Source organism: Toxorhynchites rutilus, chromosome 1 (assembly GCF_029784135.1).
Source record: "Toxorhynchites rutilus septentrionalis strain SRP chromosome 1, ASM2978413v1, whole genome shotgun sequence".
Classification (NCBI taxonomy): Eukaryota; Metazoa; Arthropoda; class Insecta; order Diptera; family Culicidae; genus Toxorhynchites; species Toxorhynchites rutilus.
Genome location: NC_073744.1, coordinates 77,021,130 through 77,045,909, shown reverse-complemented (window position 1 = coordinate 77,045,909; position 24,780 = coordinate 77,021,130). Strand labels below are relative to the sequence as shown.

Genomic DNA, 24,780 nt, shown 5'->3' with positions numbered 1-24,780 from the left:
TCCTTCCGATTTGGGAAATCGGAAACTGACCTAGATAATGTTGGGTGTTCCAATTTTGTGAAAACCAAAGACAGGTTATTGGTTTTATGTACGGGCAGAAGCAATCCTAAATGAAATCGAACTAAAAATGATTCGAACGAAAGTTAGTATTCCGTTTGGCTTGGAGGAAATATGAGTTTTCCACAGCATTTGGAATTTTTTTTATTCAAGTGTAACTTTTGAAAAGGACGTATTTTAGTAAGAGAAATCTTTGATAATTTATATTTTAAAAACTATGAGTCGTACCGAAATAGTGCTAGAAAGAGTTATAGAGTATTGATGTTAAAACGTGGAAAAATATACACTGAGAAAAAAATTAGTACTCTTTTTTTTATTTACAGAAAAGAACTTTAATTTGCAATATCTGGTTGGTTGGTTGGTTTTTTTGAAATATCAATTTTTCGATATAAAATGGAAGTCATGTAGAAATTTTAAAGAATGGGTACAAGATGGTAAAACTATTTTTGACGAACTTTGTGGAACATAGAATATTTATAAATTTTCGAAACTTCGAATTTTTGTAAGTTAACACTAACACAGCCACAAATTATGAATCCTGATGTGATTTAAAATAAAAAAGCTCGTCATCAATCTCCTTCTACATGCAGCCATTCTCGAGATATTTGTAGAAACATTTCTTATTTATTGTCTTTTTCAATTTTATTTTGAGCGTTTTGAGGCACCCCTTAATCATGTCCGATTGAGCTTAAACTTTCCACAGGTCATTTTTTTGAGCCAATAAACAAAATGTACATGATCGGTTTTTGAAATTCGATGATGAATTTTTTTCCATACACCCATTCCCACCCTAATGTACACTATTAAAATGCTAATGAGCCTAAATAAATAAACAAATGGTATAAAAAAACATGGTAATTTGTATTTAAAAAACAAATATCTTTATTGTTAGCTTATAATTTAGCTATCTATTTCCGATATTTAACGTTACTCTAACTTGTAAAATAATTACTTATTTAGCAGAGGTAACTTTCCTTGCTAACTCCGAAAAAACAAAAAAAAAATCAGTTATTGTAACCACTTATAAAATAACCTCTATAATTACGTTCTGTTAACATTATACTTATGAATTAGTTTTCTACAAATTAAACAATACAAAAAAGATCACGTCGATATAAAAATGATTTACAATAGTCCTTGAGCAATGAATTCTCTTTCTACTTTGACCTCCTCAGCCTGAAGTGAAGTACCCAACATTACAAATGACTCTAGTAAAGTGTTAGTACTTGCATGATTTCATATCGCAATTGTCAGTTTTGTTGCAACTAGAAATAACATTAGTATCTAATGTAGTCGAGTAAATTCCATGTGATCTGCTGAACTATGACTCTACGATGCAACTATGGTGGATCTGATTGTACATTAACACTCCTATTCTACACACTAGCTACGATGTAGCAGTGTATTCTTCCGTTTTATCACACCTCCGTCTTCCTTCACATTCAGCTTACTCTTACCAGTTGCTTCTAAATTGTTATTGGCCAACAGGAGCAGATCGGACTGTTCCTTCGGCTGTTCCTTGATGTACTGGGATAGTTTACTGTAGATTTTGTTGGCTTCCACCCACTGCGACTCTTCCTCCTGCTGGTGCCGAAGTAATTCCTCCGCTTCTCGCTGCAAGATTTCGTCGTCCATTTCCGACTTCTTGAGCTCATCCTCGACCAGCGCATATCCGTCGCTCTTGATGATTTTCGGTTTAGGGGTGAAAATCGAGTTGAACGTTGGATTAGACGGATGTCTCCATATTCCCCACAGTGTCGTGAAGGCACTTCGGCCCTCCTCCGTGCCATAGGTGTGGTGAGACTTGTCGCCCGTGCGAAGGACACGATTTTTAACCTAAGGTGTTGTAGATGGAAGAAGGGAGATTTAAAGTAGTGTTTGAAGTGATGTTTTCTGAACGAGCTGATCAGCTGTTTTGGTTGTATTTGCACCGGCATTAGACACCTGAATATCAATTAATTTTGCAGTAACCGAGAAAATATTACTAAACACGTATGATAATGAAGGGTTTTCCATTGAAAACGTGAAGAATGGCGTCCATTATTCATTGGACATTGTATGGCATTTATGATTTGAAAAATATTCAACTTATCAAATCGATTTTTTTCACTAATATAAACGCGTGTTCAAATTTTCGATGATTCGGTCGCAGCATCAAAGGTGTTTCGTATGTTGACCTCATGTTCATCGAGTATTGCTGGTTTGTTGGGATAAACCTTCGTTTTAACTAACCACAAACAAATCAATTGAGGCCTTGTGACATATTGCACAAAATTGTAGGAGAGTAATGTCTACACCATCGCATTCATCAATGTTGGAACCGAAAATTTCATCCAGTGCAACCTCGACATTTTTTAGAAAATACGGCCTGAATTTACTACCGTACCAGAACGCTCGAAGTACAGACCAACATTCAATCAGGAAGCTACAACAAAAAACTAATTGATAAATAAGCTACAACTCAAATCAAGCTTTTCAATATATGGAAGTTCTGAACATAACATCAACATTTCCGCCAAAACTGGCTATGACCCAACGTAAATTGTCTCACCATATTGGAGGACGCTGTTCTTCGATCCCAGATAGCACCATATTTAGCGAGAAGATCTATCAACGTTCCGGTGAGGTTTAGCGGTGTGCCATACTCCGAGGCACGGTAATCCCACGGAAATGCATGATGATAATTGTGCCAACCTTCGCCAACCGCTACGAACGACACGAACATGTTCTCCACGGGCCAGATCGTTCTGGAAGATTCAAACATAGTTTTGCATGAAGGAGTATCGATTTGATTAGGAAGAAAAACACTGCTTACTTGTCGTATGGACGAGTGCCGAACATATGAGCGGCGCTGTTAACTGACCAGGTACCGTTCAGTGTTATTACAGTACGAAAAAAGAACGCGACGAACAGGGCGTACCACATGTTCTCACCCCAGAAAATCACCGGGATCGAGGTTGGCCCAAACAGTGCGAAGATGGTGTACAGCAGCTTGTAGTGACTGTGGGGATAGAAGTTATATCGTAAAACAATCAAGAAATATTAACAAATTTAAATCAATTGAAAAAAATGTATCACTTATGTAAGATCGGCGGTAAAACGTCAGTTCTACGATCCAATCAATCGAATGTAGTCGAAGACGATCATCAATCACGACTGATCATGACGTTTTTCATACATTAGCTCTATTATTAGAGTTAATTTACGACTTTATGGTTTGAGTGATTAACGGTAAGCAGCGCACACATACCGCTAATAATACCAAACAGGGTTAGTTTTGACCTTTTCTGACATCCCTTAACTCGTCCCTTAACGACGCTTTCACATAATGTAAATTATGTTGGTTTGTCCAGTCGAAAATATGATCATGGTTTGTCCACTTTTATTAATGCTCTAGTTAAGCGCACCTGTGTCAAATCCGATATTCAAATGTTTCAAAACATATGAATAAAATTGTCTTTTTCATGATTTACAGTAGTTTTATAGGATATTTATACGGATTCTATGGGTGTATTGACGCCTCTCATTTGATCAATCTTTTAATCAATCACCACATGATTATTTTGTACGCATTCAGACCTTTTCTGGATTATAACACATACAAACATTTATATATCTAAATCATGTAATTAATGCATCTCGATGACCTCAATTCTGATCATGGCTTATCCGATGTACTGATCCTGGTTGGTTGAAGCAGAAATAAAGTTTCTTTGTGTTTAGTGTAGTTTACCTTCAAAATGCCCAAGGAAAGGCAATATTCTGAAGAAAGCCTAAATTATTAATGGATATCATATTGATCCATTAAAAATTTCGGCTCAAACTCAAGCAATGAGAAATGCCAGATCATCTTGAATTTTTTTTTTCAATCATCAATGGTGATTTCTAAAACCGGACAAACCATGATCATTTTTCGGATAAACCATGATCATAATTGCTTTTTGAAAAAAATCGTTAATAACATAAAATCTGAACAATTTTAACGCCTTATGGTATTATTAACAACTAGAGACCTGGGGCTTTTCAACAAACCCAAATTACATGTCCTGATTACATGTGATCACATGAAGAAAAAATAGATTTGCGTTTACCAGTTGCGTGAAAACACCCGAATTCGGACAAACCAACATCATTTATCTTATATGAGAGAAATATATAAAATGCTCCTATCGGGCACAACGATTCATTTGAATTCGTTAGACATCAGTAGAAATATATATGTAAAGCTTTTGCCACTCCTGATAATTTATTTCAGAATTCTACTATGCAAGTTAGGCAGTTGTAATTCGAATGTAGACGCATTATTATATTAGATTAACTGGATAAAATCCTCAACTAGTACCCGAACGATTTCCATATTCACCTAGATAATATTCGGGTTAACGTGCATGCCTACCCTTTGTTTGCCAGGGGCGAGCGTTGCGAAGCCATAAAATGCTAGAAATTATTGGAAAAGTTGTAATCATCACTGCAGCTAAAAAAAGAAACACCGCCGATGAGGGAACAACACGAAATGTGAAAAGGGCTATAAAACACGCGATAGGCTTAACTGATTCGCGTCGCGAGCCACCTTAACCTGCATTCACTACCAGAAGAGCATAGACAACGTGCAAGTGTGAAATAAGTGAAGCTGTCCGTGTAGTTCGTGAGATGGCGCTTGATTCGGTTTAATTGCTGCGCTGAGTGATGCTGTGGGATTCTGGGCGAACATGTGCAACAATGAAAAGGTTGCAAATTAATTTTCATTCAAAGATTAAATCGATTTTTTTTTCGAATCGTTGGTTTCACCACGGCATATGGTGTCAAGATACTGTCAATGTATCAGTTAATCACTATTTTATGGCACTCAGGGCAAGCTACCTTGACCACAGAGCGCGCATGAAGTCGCAAAAGCGCACCTACTTTTCATGGACGCAGCTCAGAATACATTTCTTCTCAAGTTTAAATTTTTGACGTAGGACTACGTCTTTCATTTCTATACCGGGGTGTAAAATCAAAGTTTCGAAAACGAAAGCGTTACGCCGGAGACCGAGATTTTGAGCGTTAATAGCTCCTAAGCAACTGAACGAAATGGTATGATAAACACTTCATTCGAACGATAAAATGTCTACGCGTTCTATATTTGTTACTTTTTGATCCAAAAACTTGTTTCAATAGTCTTAAAATAGCTTTCAAAACAGGCTATTGAAATCACCAATCGGTATATAAGCGAGCGCCGCTCGGAAATCCACTCAGTTCTAATTGAACAGCGATTGAAGCATGTTGTCGCTGTTGTGGTGAAGCTCTTCGTTTATCATGAAAGCGCGGATGAACGGTGTCACCAAGAGCCTGTTTGTGCACCTTAGGCCAGACATGAATCCATCAGGAGGATAGTGATGCCACAAACGGTTCCCCGGGAAGATCTCGAAACAGCCGCTACACATACACACACATACACACGCGGAATTCTTTCCATTTGGATGCCATTTGGCATCGAGAAAGATCCGGAAAATAATCTGCCAGTTCCTCTGGGAATTTAAAAATACATTCATGTGAAAGAGTTTATTTGAATGTTTTCTTTCCATGTAACACTGTGACCAAATATGTTTTTTGTGCTATTAACAGATGGTTATCGAGTTAGCATCAACCACTGGTGGGCTTCCAGTATCGAGGAAAATGTGCAAATGTCTAATCGTTACTGAAAATAATCTGCCAGTTCCTCTGGGAATTTAAAAATACATTCATGTGAAAGAGTTTATTTTAATGTTTTCTATCCATGTAACACTGTGACCAAATATGTTTCAATCAAGTGCTATTAGCAGATGGTTATCGAGTTAGCATTAACCACTGGTGGGCTTCCAGTATCGAGGAAAATGTGCAAATTTCTAATCGTTACTGAAAATAATCTGCCAGTTCCTCTGGGAATTTAAAAATACATTCATGTGAAAGAGTTTATTTCAATGCTTTCTATCCATGTAACACTGTGACCAAATACATTTGGTTTTGTGATTTTTCAATAAATCCCAATTAGCAGGATAGCTTCTGAAGATTATTCTTCCCCATCAGTAGGATATTTTCGTATCCAATATTGGATGCATAAAACCTTGTACCTCCAACGTAACGCTCTCGTTTTCGAAGTCCCCCAAATATTCATTTATTCATTCATTCAGCATGGATTCAGATTCAACTTCAATCAAAGGATCACTGAATCAACGATAGTCCTACGTCACCATTGCGGTTATACCATAGATATAACCCACTTTCTGTTTTTTAACCTCTTTCTCAGTGTGATGCTGAATTCGTCTACATAGTCACTCATTACTTTGTGGTTTTATTATCTTCCGAAGGAAATCGAGTTTAACTTGTAGTCATCACATCTTTTGGCACAACTAAGTGAACACCAGATCAGTTCAACTTTGACCTTAAAATATGATTTATTTCGGCACTCGTAATCCAATTTCCATCGGATCACAGTTTTTGAGACTTCACACAATTTTCATGAAATTATAATATCAAATATATAAGTATCGAGTGTGTAAGATAAGGAAAATCTGATTTCATGAGTGCTGTGTATTTGATACAAAATAACATTTGGCAGAGTAAAATGGGTAGGTTATATCTATGATATAACGCAAGGATGATGTGGGACTACATTAGCTTAACGATCATTTGTTTGAATTTATTAAAATTTTGATTGAATGAAACAATTTCCGTATTCAATTGAATATATTTGCTTTGTGAGTAAAAATATTTTATAATGCCATGTAAGGTCAATTCATGCAATAGATTATGTTCTTCGTTACAAGTAAATTTTATGACGGTCCTTTTACGTTTGGTATGATGGCATCTTGGTTTAGATTAGAGATGGGCAAACCGTTCATGAACTGTTCAAAAGAATTAGTTCATCAAAAAGAGTGAACGAACGGTCGTTCTTTTTTACTGGGCAACAGTTCACTTGAACTGCTTACCCAGTTCAGAACGAACTGTCTAGGAAGACCGCTGGCTGAACTGTGTATGTACAATCTTTTTGAACAGCATCTAAAAATATGTGTCGCTGATATGAATTGTTTTTATATTATATCAGATTGTGCTCGATAATTTCGAGAAAGTCGTTCGCGTTTTGGTACAGTTTTGCTATATCAGTTATTGAAAAACATCGTAAGAAAAGCAGCGGAACGCTAGTTTGTGCTGAGAAGAATGAATCACAGCTCAAACTAAATCAAAATTTCAAAATCATAGTTTGATTTTCTATTCTGCTAAGATATTTTTAACAAAATTCGGACGTATAATTATTTGCTAACAAAAAGTATTTAATGAATGAACAGAACAGTCCTACATAACATCTCACACTTTTTTATACTTGCTTTGGCATATCCCTCTAATGTACGAAAGAGTGAGCGAACTGTTCAAAAGAACTAGTTCACTTAAGTGAACAGTTGGTCACCGAACGGTTCATTAAAGTGAACCGTTTTGCCCATCTCTTGTTTAGATGTCTGTGTTAGGCAAACACATTTCAGTCAGAGCAAAAATGACCTCGAATGCCGATTTCCCCAGATACCTTGGTTTAGAAGTCTTTATTAGGCAAACACATTTCAGTCGGAACAAAAATACCCCTGACCTGCATTAATATGCAATGCCAATTTCCTCAGACACCTTGGTTCTGAAGTCTGTGTTAGGGAAACACATTTCAGTGGAATACCCCCGATCTGCATGAGTTTGCAATCCCAATCTCCTTAGACACCTTGGTTCAGAAGTCTGTGCTGGGGAAACACATTCCAGTCGGAACAAAAATATCCCCGACTTTCATGTATTTGCAATGCCGATTTCTCTAACGCTGCTTGGTTTTGAAGTCTGTGTTAGGGAACACATTTCGGTGAGAACAAAAGTCCCCATACTTTCATGTGTTTTCAATGCCGAACTTCCAAAGGCTGCTAGGTTTTGATGGCTATGTTGGGGAAACCTTAAATCGGGCCAATAAAAACGAGGTAGTTAGGGTGTTTAGATAACGCTTAACGTTATACAGTTATTCAATTGTTTATCTTGTGAAAAATTACATTTTATTAATTGCGATAGAAGCGTAGAAATATTCCGTATCAGTTGATGTAAACATCTTTCCGATCCAGTAAGAAATGTTCGAGTTATAAGCATTCGGAATCTTTCATTTTATCCTGCATGTTCTATGTTTAGGTTTTCATTTTACCCCCCATATACTCCGGTTAGACGTAGTCCCACGTCAAAAATCTGTAAGAATTGAAAACTAACTCTTGGCCAGCGAACACATGGCTTTCACGGTGGGAAGATTGACTTGACACATTTTGGTTTCTGTTTCGTCAGTGTATTTTCGTCCAAAAATTTCCCCGGCTTGCATTTGTAGACGCGTACTCTCGAACTTGTCGCTCAGAACACGTTGTAATACCCTTAAAATATTTTTTCTCAATAGTGACTTGCACGATTATCTTATTTTCTTATTTTTAAAGCTCTCTGGCCTCAATTTGGCAGTTAATTTTGGTCCTCCGTTTTTCATGCTCTGAATATGGTACATTTTGGAACTTCAAGTTTCATCGGACCATGTAAGCATGTTGTATTTTGAAATGAAAAATATATAAGCAGCTGTTGATCTATGAGGGGCCAATCAGGGCCCCGTCAAACTTATCCCAACCAACACAAAGTGAGTGTAGGCAGCATAGAGCTCTACTCACGCTTAAGATTCACGCACAAATTGCAGATTTTTTTTGCTGCATTATAGTGACTTTCAGCATTTGGCTGGTTCGTCACTTGGATTTATTGGAAGAATGTTGGGAGTGAGCATTGAACTGGATGTTAACCACTACGCTAGATCGGTTCCCCAAAAAATCGCAGCCGTCAAATTTATGACTTATTGTTTGGAGTCCATATTGATGCAAATAACATTACAAATGGTATGTAGACAAAAATTACGTTGCTGGTTTTCTTTAGGAAACGATATTTGACTACCCTTACGGAAGCTTTGTTTGGCGATTTGTAATTCAAATTCCTGCTGCAGGATCACACGAAACACTTTCTTTTAGGTTATGGTTTCTATGTTTATTATTTTACATATACATACATGAATACATGTTGATACTGAAAATATAATAAAATGAAGACATCTCAGGAATTGAACGATTTCTTCCTTGCGTGTTGCGCTTAACAACACATTTGACGATTTTATTTATACACTTATAAGATATAGGAGAAAGATCAATTTCGTTAGCGCAAACATCAAATGGACTAACTACGTTTATCACGATGAAGTTGTAGAACATAATGGAATTCATTTTTTCGAATTTTTTCCATTTCCCTCCAGAGTTTTCCGAAACTTTTCAATCGTCATTTCTGGTTGGAAAATGGTTGGTTAAATAATGTGTAGTATTTTTATGGGACTCCCCTCTTCCTTCCAGAGAAGGGTAGGCGTGTCGAACAACCATAAAAACGTTTCGTGTTCCCTAAAACCTCCACATTCCAAATTTGGTTCAATTTGCTTGATTAGTTTGCAAGTTGTGTAGAAATTTGGGGGGTGAAAGTAATGTCGAATCAACATAGAAACATTTCTGGTCCCCAAATATCTCCAATGAGACAAGTTTTGAGCCCTTGCCTTGCTTTCCCACGAAGGCAATGCGCCTGGAGCTATGCAATCATTTCACATCGATACACCACCGGTGAGGTTCGATGTTGTAAGCGAGAGGGACTATCCCTTCCAATGACAACCTTGCAATACATATATACAGCCATTGCATGTCAAACCGATAGAGTGGTTCTCAGATTTTCGTCAAAAGTGGCAGTTTTGTTCTTTATCGCAAATTATTAGACCAGTATTTTTTTATTTTTTTTGTTAGGGTGACCATTTCCATTTTAGGGTGGTCCGAAAAATCAATTTTTCGCATTTTTGCCAAAAATGACTTTTTTCAAAAATTCATAACTTTTGAATCACTCGACCAATTCAGATGTTCGACATATTAAATTAAAGCCAATGAGCTGGTTTTTTTGGAAAAATACTAGAGTTGCAGAAAATTTGAATTATGTTTTCGTTATTATAGATTGTATTTGTTTTTTATAGTTTTCATGGTCTTGGGACCAAAGGCGCTATATTTTTCTATATTTTCCCTGGAAAGCTGAGGATTTTTCAAATAATATATCTTGAAACCAAGGAAGCGTTGTTTTCTCGTTTTTGAGTTATCATTTTTCAAAGTTAACCGATGGTTCGAAAAATCATTTTTTCCGCTACAAAAAATCATAACTTTTGATCTACTGGACCGTTGTGTGCTGAATAACTCGAGAACTAATCAATGAAATGGAATCTAACTTGGCATATAGACGTGTTAGGGATCGATAAATAATTCTATGGTGGTTCGACACTCCTCCCCCCCTCTCTAAGGGGAGGATACTCTACAAATGAAACACTTCTTCATAACTCGAGAGCTAATCAAGCAAATGGAGCCACATTTGGGATGTGAGGGTTTTTGTGTACGAGAAATGTTTATATGATGGTATGACACTCACCCCTCCTCTGGAATGGAGAGGAGCCCCCATAAAAATAATACACATATTTCAAACAAACATATTCCTACCACACTTGACAATTGAAAATTTTCGGAAAATTCTGAAGGAAAATGAGAAAATTCGGAAAATTTAATTCGCATATGTTCTAAAATTACATAGTGGCAAGCGTTGTAAGTACATTTGATGTTTGAAATGATGAAAATGATCTGTAATTGAAAATTGAAACGGATTTTAATGTGATTAAACGCACTCCTATATCTTCTTATAAATAAAAATGGATCACCGAATGTGTTAATAAGAGCAAAACTAGAGAAAGGAATTGTCCGATTTAGGGCTGTCTTTATTTTATCATATTTTCTGTATCAAACATTTATTCCATGCAACAGAGAAACATGTTATTTGCAAGTGGTTGAAAAATCTCGAACGAGAGTTGTGTCCGAAAATAATCTGATACAGTCATACCTCGATATAAAGCCACCTCGATCTAACGTAACCTTTTAAAATGTCTTAGAATTAAAAATAAACAATACAGAAATAGTTTTTGGAGCATAAATTATTACGAATAAATATTTCTTTTCAAACAAATAAGTACCGTAAAATGCGGTAGTATTGGTATTTTTCTTTTTTCTGTTTTGTGAATATGTCCTATATAAACCCAATAATATTATGTTTCATATTTTCAAAACAAGTACTGCCAAAGTCGAAACGGAAAGAAATGAAGCTCCCTTTTTTTAAGCATTGAAACTTATTAAAATAAATGTTTCATGTCCAGCTTTCATTTTGGATCTCAATCTGAATAACGGAATTATTCGATTTCATTTTCATTTTTCATTTTATTTATTATATCAACAGGCCTTTACATTAGTGCCCTAATGATATCTAAATCTAATTTAAATCTAAGTCTAAATGAAGATTTTATTCATGTCTAAGAACTACGAGGAACATTTTTTTGAGAGTTGAGCGAGACAGGTGAAAATCGAACGATGAAAAACATCGGTTTAGCACTCGACACATACTCGCTACGGGTTCGTTGTGCTCGTAATTTGTGCGGGAGTGAGGGAGACGAATAAAAGTGTAGTAGCGTAGGTTTCGATAGCAAATGTTGAAATTGATCGTTTGAAGAAGGTCGGGACAGTCGATATTCGTGAGAATCAGATCCGATATAAAAGTAGCCTTAGCTACGTCTCTACGTACGCTCAGTAGATCAAGTCCAATTAATTTACAGCGGTTCTCGTAGTGAGGAAGATTTGAGGGATCATTCCAGGGCAGATTACGTAAAGCGAAACGAACAAATTTACGCTGGATCGCTTCGATGCGCTGAATACCGTTTTGATAGTAAGGCGACCATGTTATGCATGCATACTCGAGAATTGAGCGAACCAACGCACAATAGAGTGCCTTGATGCAATAAACGTCTTTGAATTGTTTCGTGACACGAAAGATGAATCCGAGAGTTCTAGAAGCTTTGGCGGTGACGTAAGATATATGATCCTTGAATGTGAGTTTACTGTCAATGATGACTCCTAGATCTTTGATTGCTACTACACGGCTTAAAATCACACTGCGCAATTTATATTCATAAACGACAGATGAACGTTTCCTCGAGAAGGATATAATGGAACATTTTTCAGGATACAAAACCATTCTATTGTTATCACACCATTCAGCGAAAATGTCAAGCTGCTGCTGCAGGTACACTGCGTCATTAAGACAATTGACGGGCCAAAACAAATTGAAGTCATCGGCGTAAGAGAGTTTGTGGCACTCCAAGCAAAAGTTAACGTCGTTCAGGTACAGACGAAAAATGTAAGGGAGAAAATGACTACCTTGAGGAACACCCGATGATACTGGAAACGGAGAAGATACAGTGTCACCTATTTTCACTGACATCACACGGCCAGTCAGGTATGAACGTAACCAGTTCAAGAAGTTGCCGTGGAATCCGAGACGTCGGAGTTTAGCGACCGCTATTTCGTGGTTTATTTTTTCAAACGCAGCTGAGAAATCTGTATAAATTGCATCAATTTGTTGACGTGACTGTAAAGAGCGAGCGATGAATGAGGTGTATAGTACCAGATTTGTTGAGGTAGATCGCTTGGGAACGAAACCATGTTGTTGATGTGAGATGTAACTACTGCATGCATGGGAGATGAATTCCAAAACTATGAGTTCAAATAACTTAGATACCGAACAAAGGCTGGCGATTCCTCTGTAATTCTTGACATTTTTCCTGCAGCCTTTTTTGAATACTGGAAAAACGAAAGAATTTTTCCATGCTTTTGGAAAATTTCCACATTCCAGTGATCGAGAAAATAGCGAACTCAGTGGCGACGATAGACTACCAGAGCACTTCTTCAACACAATGGAGGGGATACCATCTGGCCCCGGATTTGTAGAATTTTTTATTTCGCGACAAGCTAATTGTACTCTGCTAGGGCTAATGGAAGTGAGGGCGCAGACAGATGGCAGATGAGGTACATTTCTTGTTGCTTTGAAAACTTGATCGTTGTTGAGATTTTCGCTAACGAAAACACTGCTAAATTGTTCCCGAAACAGCGCACATATGCTTTCTCTGTTTGAGACCTCAACATTTTTGTGTGTCATCACAGAAGGTAGTCCGAGCTCCTTTCGCTGTTTATCTACATATTTCCAGAATTCCTTTGGATTGAGTCGTAGATTACTTTGAACGCGAGTCAAATTAGCACCAAATAAAATGTTGTTCAACCACTTGTAATTTTTGTTGGCGACAGAGTAGCGTTTTCTCCAAAAATCAGTTCGGTATTTTGAATATTTTTTCAAAGTAAGTCGTTTCTCTCTTCGAAGATGCTTCAAATGATAGTTTGTCCATGGAGGATGAGGAGGATCCTTAATAGTTTTCTTCGGAACAAACTGGTCAATTGCATAAAGAAGTACATGCGACAAGGACATTGCGGCTCCATCGATGTCGCGGTTGTTCAGAATGTCACTCCAATCGATAGTTGAGAAGAAACGATTCATCATTGCGAACTTTAATTTACGATAATTATAATATGTTGATTCGATTATGTCTGTGAAAACGAGCGGTGACGATTCATGTAATGAATCGTCACCGTGGTGGGTGGTGGGTGATGATGACACAATTTAACAAGAGTAGATGGAGCTGAAGTTATTGTTGTATTGTGGACCATCTCTAAATTTACGAAGCATAGATCGAGAATGCGGTTGTTGTTGTTGTATATTCCGTTCATCTGATATATACCAGCAGTACTCTAACTGTCCAGTAGACGTTCTGTCATACGATGCATAGAAGAACGTGAGGAATTAGGATAAAAGTAGTTGGATGTATTTTTGATCCAACTGATACCAGGAAGATTGAAGTCTCCGAGGAGCAAGATGTTGTCATTCAGTTTTGTTTGATTCATTATCCACATAACCGAAGAAATGTGTTTGTCTATCACGGCTGGGTCATTTACACGGTCCGGAGGAATATAGGCAATGCCAATATAAGTAGTGTGGTTATAAAACGTTACAGCAACCCAAATCTGCTCCACACTTTGGCCATCTAGAGGAAGTAGTTCAAGTGAGATGTATTTCGATCTAATAGCCAACAAAACACCTCCACCAGTGAGTTTGGAACTATTCGCAGCTGATCGATCTAGACGATAGACCATGTAAGAAGAATCGAACAATTGTTGTGACAATGTGTTGATATTGAGCCACGTTTCAGTAAAGGCATATACATCGTATGTAGCATCAGAACATGCTAGGTAATAATCAGTGATGCAGGTATTCATTCCGCTGACATTTTGATAATAAATTAAAATATTATGATCTATACAAGCGACACTCGGACTTGATGACGAGGTTATGGAGCGCTTATTCTCTGAACAAGTTACGCTAGATCCCTGTTCACCAGGGCAGAGGTTGTGGGGTTGCATAAAAAATAACCATGAGCGTTATCAGAATCTTGTTGGGCGGCTGCTCGAAGTTGTTGGTTTGAGATTGATGCAATACGGTGAGGTGAGGTTTGCTGCACATTTGGAATTGTAGTCGGATTACGAATTACGAAAGTAGTGATCGATATTCCAACAGGCCAAAAGTTCTGAGATGTAATCACATTCTCAATAATCTCAGGAACACCCAATTTGAATGAAATGAAAGACAATGGAACATTATCTTCCCTATTCTAGCTTGTGACACCGAATAATCGAAGGATTAAGTTTCGATTAAGTTAAATTAATTTAGTTTAGTTTAGAATTTAGACACCGAATAATCGAAGGATTAAGTTTCGATTAAGTTAAATTAATTTAGTTTAGTTTAGAATTTGTACTTAACCCTTTCGCTACAAGCGTCGTCTATAGACGACATCTGGGTGATACTGCACATCGAGCGCGATATGTATAGTTTTCGGCGCAGTGATCCGTTCAGTGGTAGCACTCCAACGGAGCGCATTGTCTTATTAAAAGGGTTAATGGACATTTCACAAACGTAAACAATGACGCCGATCGGTACATTTAGCTGATTGAAATATTTCAGGAAATATGTTTGTCGATTCGTGTTACTTTTACCTGAATTTGTTTCTTTATTTAAAAAAAAAAGGAACTTGTGGAAAAGCAACTAACTGATTGCATTACAGTCCAATTTCCCTTATGAAATACGCATGTTTTGAACCTGATATTCTTGGGCGGTCTTTCCACTTGGTATTATTATGGTATTTTTTAGCTTTTAGCATAACTTTGAACAAAATTTAGAGGAATTTCCATTTGAAGATAAAGTAAGTCAAACATAGAAGTTATATAATAAACATTAATACTAGAGATGAAACGAATATCCGGCCTATCCGGTCAATATTTGCTATCCGACCGGATAGCGAGTATTGAAGAATAACCAAAAATTCTTTTTGACACAACATAAATCATAACAAAATAACTGATTAGATAGCTAGCATTGCATAGCCAAACCATTTATCCATAATTAAAAATAAAGTTAGATTTTTTAAATTAAACGAATATTTACTCATAACATTAATTTATGAACAGGACTCAAAATTACCAAGGGGTAAATTTTGATGAATAAATACCCCTATTGAAGATTACTTACAGAAAACTTGAATCTCTATTAAAGGATATACACGGAAACGGAAAATTTATTCATCATAGAAGAATTCATAGAAGATCGTGAATGTGACAACGAGAAATAAATTTTGGGCAGGACGAAGTTTGCCGGGTCAGCTAGTACTCGGTAAATAGCTACGACGACAAAAGATAAAAATTGTCCGGCAAGGTATAAACGCGTCAATCTCAAGAAAATCCCCCGACTGATCGGATTATGTATCTATTTTATCCCATCTCTTTTCAAGCGATTCTGTTCGAAGAAAAAAGCGTCACATAAGAGGAGTTTCGTTTCGTCTGGCTGTCGCCTTCGAATTTGGGTCATTAAAACACGTTTGGTCAAAAAGTTAGTTAGTTGACTGACGAAATGTTAATCCGGTTTAGATGCATAAATAAAATCCAACCTGTCTACGTGATTGAGACTGAGAAACGATGGACCGAAAATTTGGTTGATGCCGTCATATGTTGCGTATCAAACGGGTTCCGCTGATTCGTTTCGGGTAAACAGCTGATCGTAATAATTTACCACCTCCTTGGGAAGCGAACGCATCAATCCGATGAGGTCTTGATAAACATAGGTCAAAATGTGTACACCAAATCTATCCATAAGTACACATCCAGCAACGGAAATGGGTGGCCTCCCGGTGGACCATATCCATAAGTAAATACTGTGAAATACACACCTCAAGAGTTCACTATTACACTGGCAGGGTTGACGAACGGAGCCGTTACCAAAACAACTGAGGGTTGAGCAACTGCGCCGAACCGGCACTTTGACCGTGGTTGGTTAAAATAACCACACGTAATGCCAATGTTCAGCATAATGTTGTCTTGTTTGTACGAGCCGCGAAACGAAAGTGTCCAAAAATATAGACCCATATAAACACATACTCCGCAGGCGGATGGCGGAGAGTCATCACAATTATCTTGACGCGCGCAAGTCCAACTCCAACTGCAGCCTGTCTGCCTCGCCGCCGGCGTCGGCTATAATTTCAATGCCAAGTGTAGTGAGCCAGAGTGCAAGTACTGAGGTTATTATTCCGTTTTTTATTTTGTTTTGATCTTGTGGTGTGCATGCTTCGTTCATTCATAAGAGTACGGTCCAGACTATCTCAATGCTGCCGTTGGACTGCGGTTTTCAAGGGGTTATGCATCATTCGAATGAAAGATGCAATGAAAAACAGAAAGCAAATATTCAGATTTGATCTCCAGTTATAACACGCAAGGTTTTCACCGTAAGTGCTAATTCACGAGATCCATTTCAAGAACAAACGTTCTTAGCGTTAGCTGAAAAGTGAACGTACATTGCTTTCAGGGAAAGCCATTGGACGTTACAATCGCAAATACTCACTCCTTCTGAAACATGATCCACGGATCGTCTTCCAGGTCGGACATATCGATCTTTTTGCCGTATTCTATGACCTATGGGGTGAAGCATAGTTAAAACGTGTTTATAATACTGGCGCATCCATGAACTCACCTTTGGATGTTTGCGGGATAGCAGCCATCCCACATGGGAGAAGAAGAATCCCCGGTTAGCGTTGTGTGGATCCGCATCGGTGTCCGAGTACTTGTGATGCTGCCGGTGGTCACGTACCCACACATACAAACAATTTTGACCCGCTAACGTATGAAGCCAAAGCAGCAGTAATCTCAGCCACAGTTTCGCCTTAAATGCTTTGTGGGCCCACAGCCGATGGGCTCCCATCGTAACCCCCTGACCGGACATGTACATCAACCAGGCAGCTGTAGAGATGAAAATAAGAGTTATGAATACTGTACGAAACGAAATCACGCCCCTACTTACTGTAGACTGTTGTTCGCCAATCGCAGTATAGCCAGAATGCTAGATGAAGACCGACCCAGCCACAGATGTGCAGCAGCGCAAAACCAACCACATTCTTCCATACGATCTCCCGTTTGAAGTTGAAATCTGTGCCAATATCGGAGGGTAGAATTGGTGTGTGCGATCCGATTACCTTCAGTTTTTTGTCCACCTCCTCGTCATTGTGGGCCAGATCATTACAGCTGGAGAGAACTTTCTGGAACTGTCGCGCACTTAAGGTGGAATCCAAGCTGACTATTTCTTGGTGCAGCTCGGATACAGAAGGAACGGTGGGTTTTTCCATCATCATTGCATCGATTAGCTCTGTTGTTTTGGTGCACGTTATCGTATTTGCCAAAGAATCCGCTCCCATTGCTGGAATAATTGACAAAAAGCAGTCTGTTAGCTTTTTATTTATTTATTTATCGGAACGAGTTTTTTTAGACATTCGCGCTATTAGCGTTTGGGATATACCAAATGAGATAAAAAAACCGTGATTGTTGTGGCAGGTCAGTTAACAGCCAATGTGTGCAACAAATATTATTCGGAATCATCATACCACAGAGTTGAACCTGTTAGCGAATGGTTTACCGCTTCGCTCAACTGAGGCATTCAAAATAACGGCGGAACCAACGGAAACGCAAGAGAATATGATAATCAGGAACAACGAAACAGATTGAGTTCAACTCTGCTGGTTGTTGTTATGAAACACAGCGCTTCAATTCCAAAACAGCTTTTCTTCGTCAGACCAAATAAAAAATTCAACTGTTGAGCGTGGTTATTCAGCGTGCGAAACGATGGTCCAAAATATTCAGTAGAGATTGTGATATCAATGATCATAGTTTAATGTGTTTTATAACTGACAAACATACAGTTTTCTTCTGTTTGGATTTTCACTTTCGCTTACTCTTTGTGACATTTTTTCTGGTTTAAGGTTTAAAATCTTTTTCAGGAATCCCAAATAATGTTTTACTAAGAATTGATGGGAATACACCGGTGCAACGAACAAAGACGATGCCCACCCCCTACGATGAGTGAAGTTGAGAAGGCCGTATATCATGAAGCAGCAGGTAAAGGTGACCTTGCAGCAGAGCTCTTCGAGGAATGTCCGGTAAAACTTATACAGCGTATGCATAGGTTGATAGTCAGGTTCCGGGGCGAGGTTACAGCTAAAGGGTGTGTCACATCAAATTGCATCACGGAAAAAACGCTGTAGAAATTTAATTTTTAGGAATTATATCTTCAGCTTTCGTTCATAATCAGATAAGAGTGTATAGATCACGTTGGCCATGCTTCACTGTCAATTTTTCGTAAATTTGGAAAAATGTCGTCGAACGAAAATGAGCGTCGTGAATTAATCCTGTGCACTCATTTCGAGAATCCGGAGTTGTCACATCGGGACATCGGTAAGATGCTGGGAATCGTCCAATCCACGGTCAGCAGAGTACTAAAACGATACTTCGAGAACCTAGCCATCGACCGGAAGGTGAAGAACGGCAAAAATGGATGCTCCGTCAGTGAAAAAGATCACAAGCGCGTAGTTAAGCAGTTTAGACGTGATCCGAGAAGTTCGGTCCGGGATGTCGCCAATAAGCTGAATTTGTCAAGTTCATTCCTCCAGCGGACCAAGCAGCGGGAGGGCCTTCGTACATACAAGGTTCAGAAGGCTCCTAACCGCGACGAAAGGCAAAACATGGTGGGGAAGACGCGAGCCCGGAAGCTGTACACCGAAATGCTGATGAAGCCGCATTGCCTGGTAATGGACGACGAAACCTACGTCAAAGCGGACTTTCGTCAGCTGCCGGGCCTGTTGTTCTTCTCCGCAGAGGACAATTTCAGCGTTCCGGAGGAGATTCGCAATCAGAAACTATCCAAGTTTGCCAAAAAGTACATGGTGTGGCAAGCGATCTGTTCTTGCGGAAAGCGGAGCGCCCCCTTCGTGATGACCGGCACGGTAAACGGGCAGGTTTACCTTAAGGAGTGCCTACAGAAGCGCTTACTACCACTATTGAAGCAGCACGAGGGCCCGACCATATTCTGGCCGGATCTCGCTTCGTGCCACTATTCAAAGGTCGTGTTGGAGTGGTACGAAGCCAACGGGGTCACCTTCGTGCCAAATGAAATGAACCCGCCCAACGCGCCGGAGCTTCGCCCAATAGAGAAATATTGGGCGATTATGAAGCAGGTCCTCCGGAAGAACCCAAAAGTTGTCAAATCGGAGGTGGACTACAAGAGAAAATGGATTTCTGTAAAAAAAAACTACAACCTGACGTTGTACAGAACCTTATGGACGGGGTAAAGAGGAAGGTGCGAGCATACGGGCTTGGGCTCGAAGTATGAATAAAAAGAAAATGCCAAAAGTTGTTTAATAGTTTTTATTTTACTGTCTAAAATTTTCAAAAGGATCGATCTACTGGGCGAATTTCTACAGCGTTTTTTCCGTGATGCAATTTGATGTGACACACCCTTTACTAGAGGAGTGTAAATAAGGGGTAATCTGCCCCATCTTTGATAAAAGATGACAAGGTGGATTGTGAGAACTATTGTGCAATCACGACCCTGAATGTTACCTACAATATTCTATTCCAGATTCTCTTTCACCAATAGTAGACAGTTCTGTGGGAAGTTCTAAGGCCGGATTCATGCCCGGTTGTTTGACGATGGACTAGATTCATCGCTGCAGATCAAAAATCGTCGCGAGTATCAAGTTCTTACGCACAACATCTTCGTCGACCAATGCGTCTCAAGCAGGGTTTATACGTTGTCAGTTACTCGATGCGAGTTAAGCGTTAAACGAACCGAAAAATGACAAACATACCCATATTACAAAATATGACATTTGATTTGTATGTATGGAGCTACTCGCCCGTTTGAAAACAAAAAACTTTGATGTAGCTCGGTCGCGAGTAGCCCCACACATGCAAATCGAATGCCAAATTTCGTGGTATGGGTACGTTCATAATTCTTCGGATCATTTGACGTTTACTCGCAACTGAGTAACTGACAAAATCTTCGTTGACAAACGATGCTAACCAAGGGTTCAATCTAAGGATCCTTCATTGGCAAAATTGTAAATGGAATTACTATGAGATTGTATATTGCAAATGAACTTATAAATTTCGATTCTTCAGAAACAAATAACCATTGGGTTGAAGTCCCTTGTAAACAAAAAACATCGGACCATTTCACACACTACCTTATTAATTGAAGAGCTGTTCAGCAAGTGCGTATCCGATCGATGAAAACAAATGGTAATCGATGGTCAAGTCTGATGAATGAGTCGTATACGGTAGTTGCTCCCAATGAACTCAATAGTTTCATTTCAATCGCAGTGTTTTGAGTGGTTCAAAAAAAAATTAAAATTGTAATTTTGACGTGAGAAACAAAGAACGTGGATAACTTCCGAAAAAGTTTGAGGACAGTGAACTGATATAACTTCTGGTTGAAGGAGATACTCGAACCCAACAACTCGCACGTCAATTGAGTATGACTCAAGAAGCCATTTCAATACGTTAGACGGCCATGGGAAAGATCCAGAAGATCGGAAACGGGCTCCACGTGAGATGCACAAAATATAGCTCGAAAAATATCATGTGAAGTGCCGCTCGCCAGGTACAAAATAAGTCATTTCTCCATCGTAGTGGTTGGAGATGAAATGTGGGTTTATTCCGAGAAATCTAAGTTTCACAGATCTTGGGTAAGGCCAGAGGAACCATCAACATCGGTTGCACGGCCAAACCACTATGGACGGTATGCAATGTTCTATGTTTGGTGGGATCAAAAGGGTTTGTTTTACGATGAGCTATTCAAATATTGCTATTCAAATGCTGGACGCTGACGACAACAAATGACAAATTTGAATCGAGCTTTGGGTGGAAAACCAGAGTAGTAAAAAAGACAACATAACCGAAACCGATCAAAGAGATGATTGAGTCATTTGGTTGAAAATTCCTTTCACATGTGGCCAGACTTCCACCAACTACTAGATCTATGCATCTATGGGGCAAGCACTTGCTGAGCAGCGCTTGCTTCTAAAGAGGAACAGTTTTATTTTTAGCGTGGTATCCACGAATTGTGCAATGGCGAGGAAAAATTATAGAAACCGATGGGAAATACTTTGAGCAAGAAGTTTTTTTCCATTTAAAAAAAGGTTCGGTTTCATATTGGGTGTGCAACTCAATTCACTCCGTTTTTACACATTTATTAGAATAATAAATTGAATTAATGCATTATTCAGAGTTTTAGCTATTATTAGCCCCTTTTTTTCCCTTCTTCCTAGCAATTTACGGATCCCGTCGCAAAAGAAGCGTTCGCCTTTTGAAGTCAAATTGAATCGAGCCTATTTTTGATACTTTGTGCTGAAGTAAAGCATATTTCACCCGACGCGTTCTGCATCGGCCGTAAGAAATGGTAGTCGGAAGAGGCAATATCTGGGCTATAAGGCGGGTGAACCAGAATTTCCTTTCAGCTAATTTTCCAAATAGTTTTAAACTTGAATAGCAACATGAGGCCGAGCGTTGTTATGATGGAATATTATCCGCTCGTGTCTGGTCGCAAGATGTGGACTTTTTTTTGGCAATACAGGTCGGACTCGATTATATATAATCGCAATTTCACTTTCAACGTTAATTTTAGAATCCAATACATAATCGAATCACAAAAAAGCTATTTTTCTATTAATGTTTGACATGCATACATTAATGAAAAAATTGTTTTCTTGAGATTCGTTTATGTATAGGATTTGAAAATAATTGTTGAAAAAAAATGGTCGACTCGAGTCGAGATAATCAAGTCCGACCTGTAGCTCGCTTTGAACGGATCAATTGAAGATTGTGTGACACCCTGATCAGAGTATTTGCTCAGTACTACGTATGTTGTGCAAACGAGATTGAAGAGAGTTTGTTTTTGTAAAGTAGTTTTCAGTTAGTTGAGCTGTAGATTGCACAATATCACATTGGCGATCCTTCCTAAAACCAGCAGTTGTGTTTGTTTACTTATGTTTTTATTGTTGTGAATATTGCAGGAGTAGATAGATCCGTGCCTGGAGGTACGGACGGTAACTTTACATAGCCTTTATGGCAATTTCTTTTGAATTATGTATTTGTAACTGTTCAGGAATCCGTAAATTTAAATCATTAAAAATTCAAAACACTGAAAATTCGTTTGTTATATGAACTGAACTTCAAACGTGTTGCAAGAGTTGTAGTGGTAGCAAAAATCCTGAACCATTAATTAATAATATTTTCTATTGACGTAGAACTACGTCTTTTATTTCTATACAGGGGGGTCACCATAGGAAAAATGTAACGAAAAATTAGGAGTTTTAAATTGCATATTATGTAGATTCGTTCTTACGATATATGTTATAATATATACCATTAGACGGCAAATTTATCCAGCAAAATTTTCGCTTAAAACTTTAAAACTGGTAATATTAAACAAGTGAGCAATTTAACGAATGAAAGAGGTATGTTTTGTGAGCGAATACAAAGGCAAATCATGTGTTACTTGGTTTTTTCTTTCTTTCTTTCTTTCTTTCATTCTTTCTTTCAACTTGGTTCCCGTGAATGTTATATGCAACACAATATTGTGTGCAATAATTCGTTCTATCAAACAAATAGGACAGTCATTCAATGTGTTGGAATAAGTGTGATGTATATGATGGGTTAGTGGGTTAGTAAGATGAAACATTATTTCACCGAAAAAAACTACTACTCCAGATGACTTACAATACCATATATATCCATTAAAAATAATGCAGCTTTATGATTTCATGTGTATTTTGCCTCAACATATCAAGAAGTGTTGCTTGTTTTTTCTTCTTATTCAAGGTAATCAATGTCGATATATAATTGTTTGTTTACCGATCCATATAAACTTCGGCTGCCATTCTACCCTATTGTGTTTCACACTGATATTCATTATTCATTTTCAGTTAAACAGTCGAACAGTTGAGCTTCTGGCAGGAAAGCTAATTTGGTTTTTGTCCATTTCAACCCGTTTGATGGTTATGAGTACACATAACAAACAGAACTTTTCAGGGCCACCATTTGAAGTTTCAAAAGAGTTTAAATAATAGATTTCTGAACAATGAAAAGAGTTACATATAAAGACAATTGTTCCGAACAATCACAGTCCTACGTCAAACTTACGTCCGTGCTCCCTGGCTCAGTCCCTTCTACTTTTGTCAATAGTAAACTCATCAAGAAAACATCAGATAGATTTTCGTTTTCGAGATTTCGAGATTTCGATAAGAAACCATCATCTTACATAGCATTCTTGAACATAAGTTTAAGTAGCTAGCTTGCCTTGGAGATAGTATACTTGTCTGAAACATTATCTGTGATGACTCATAATGATTATATCGCCAGGTGAGGCAGACCAGATATCTTATAATCGTGAGTGTTGCTTTGTGAAATTTGTGTTGATTCTGGAGTTAACTGATCCAAACGAGTGCTGCTTATTACTAAGGAAGGGAAAGTGGAATGGACAAGTGGATTTGGGGAGTGCAGCTGGTTAAACAAAACGATTAGTACTTCTTGATAAGATATCGCGAAATGGTATGCATGAGTGTATCCTTTCGGACCTGTCAATCTGCAGTTCAGTTCTTTCACTGAAATATTTTCGACATTACCAACGTACTCAATATCATATCCTACATGATAGAAATGTACATTGAACACGATATGATTAGACAACAATCTTATCATAAAATCTTTATAAAGTTAAACCCTCTAAACGATGTTCTCGTCGAAACTTTGGAGATAATAGAGTGTCATCATCTTCCAAGTTATCTTCTCTTCTTTGATTCTGATAGGTACTTTCCATCACAAATGAAGAATAATTCTCAATGAGCATCGATTCACCTTGTCCGTCACGAAATAACATCTGAGAACTATAAGGAAACCACAACATGAAGTAGAGATGGACAAAGTAGTTCACTTTAATGAATGGTTCAATCACTAACCGTTCACTTAAGTGAACCAGTTCTTTTGTTCAGTGGTAACGATACCGATATCAAGTACAACATTGAATGAAAGCTGGAATCTAACAATCCTAGGTGGCTTCATAGCTATTCATGTCCTGACATTGATATCGTTAGATTAGATTGCCCCCAACAGTTTGCCCCCATAGTGGGGGCAAAAGTGCGCACTTATTGAATTGAACTTCTGAGATAACTTAGAATGTAGGCACCGTCCAGTAGGCAGGGGGGAGGTGTCCTGTGTTTTTTTATGGGTGGAGAAGAGTGGGTGTTATGTCGAACATACCACGTGGAAATTTTTGGGAGGAAGGAGACTGACAACTTAACCG

The 24,780-nt window shown here is 38.2% G+C and overlaps 1 protein-coding gene across 1 annotated transcript in view; it reads right to left on the bottom strand.

Annotated features, from left to right (window-relative positions):
• Nucleotides 1–736: 736 nt before the first annotated feature.
• LOC129762381 (delta(9)-fatty-acid desaturase fat-7-like) overlaps nt 737–24,780 on the bottom strand; it is a 44,058-nt gene continuing 20,014 nt past the window's right edge. The window contains exons 2-7 of the mRNA XM_055760607.1: nt 17,452–17,844; nt 17,125–17,390; nt 16,996–17,066; nt 2,873–3,058; nt 2,609–2,804; nt 737–1,893 (exon numbers count right to left, since the gene is read on the bottom strand). Coding sequence (XP_055616582.1) covers nt 1,441–1,893; nt 2,609–2,804; nt 2,873–3,058; nt 16,996–17,066; nt 17,125–17,390; nt 17,452–17,842 — 1,563 coding nt within the window. The 5' untranslated portion in view covers nt 17,843–17,844 and the 3' untranslated portion in view covers nt 737–1,440. The remainder of the gene's footprint in view (nt 1,894–2,608; nt 2,805–2,872; nt 3,059–16,995; nt 17,067–17,124; nt 17,391–17,451; nt 17,845–24,780) is intronic.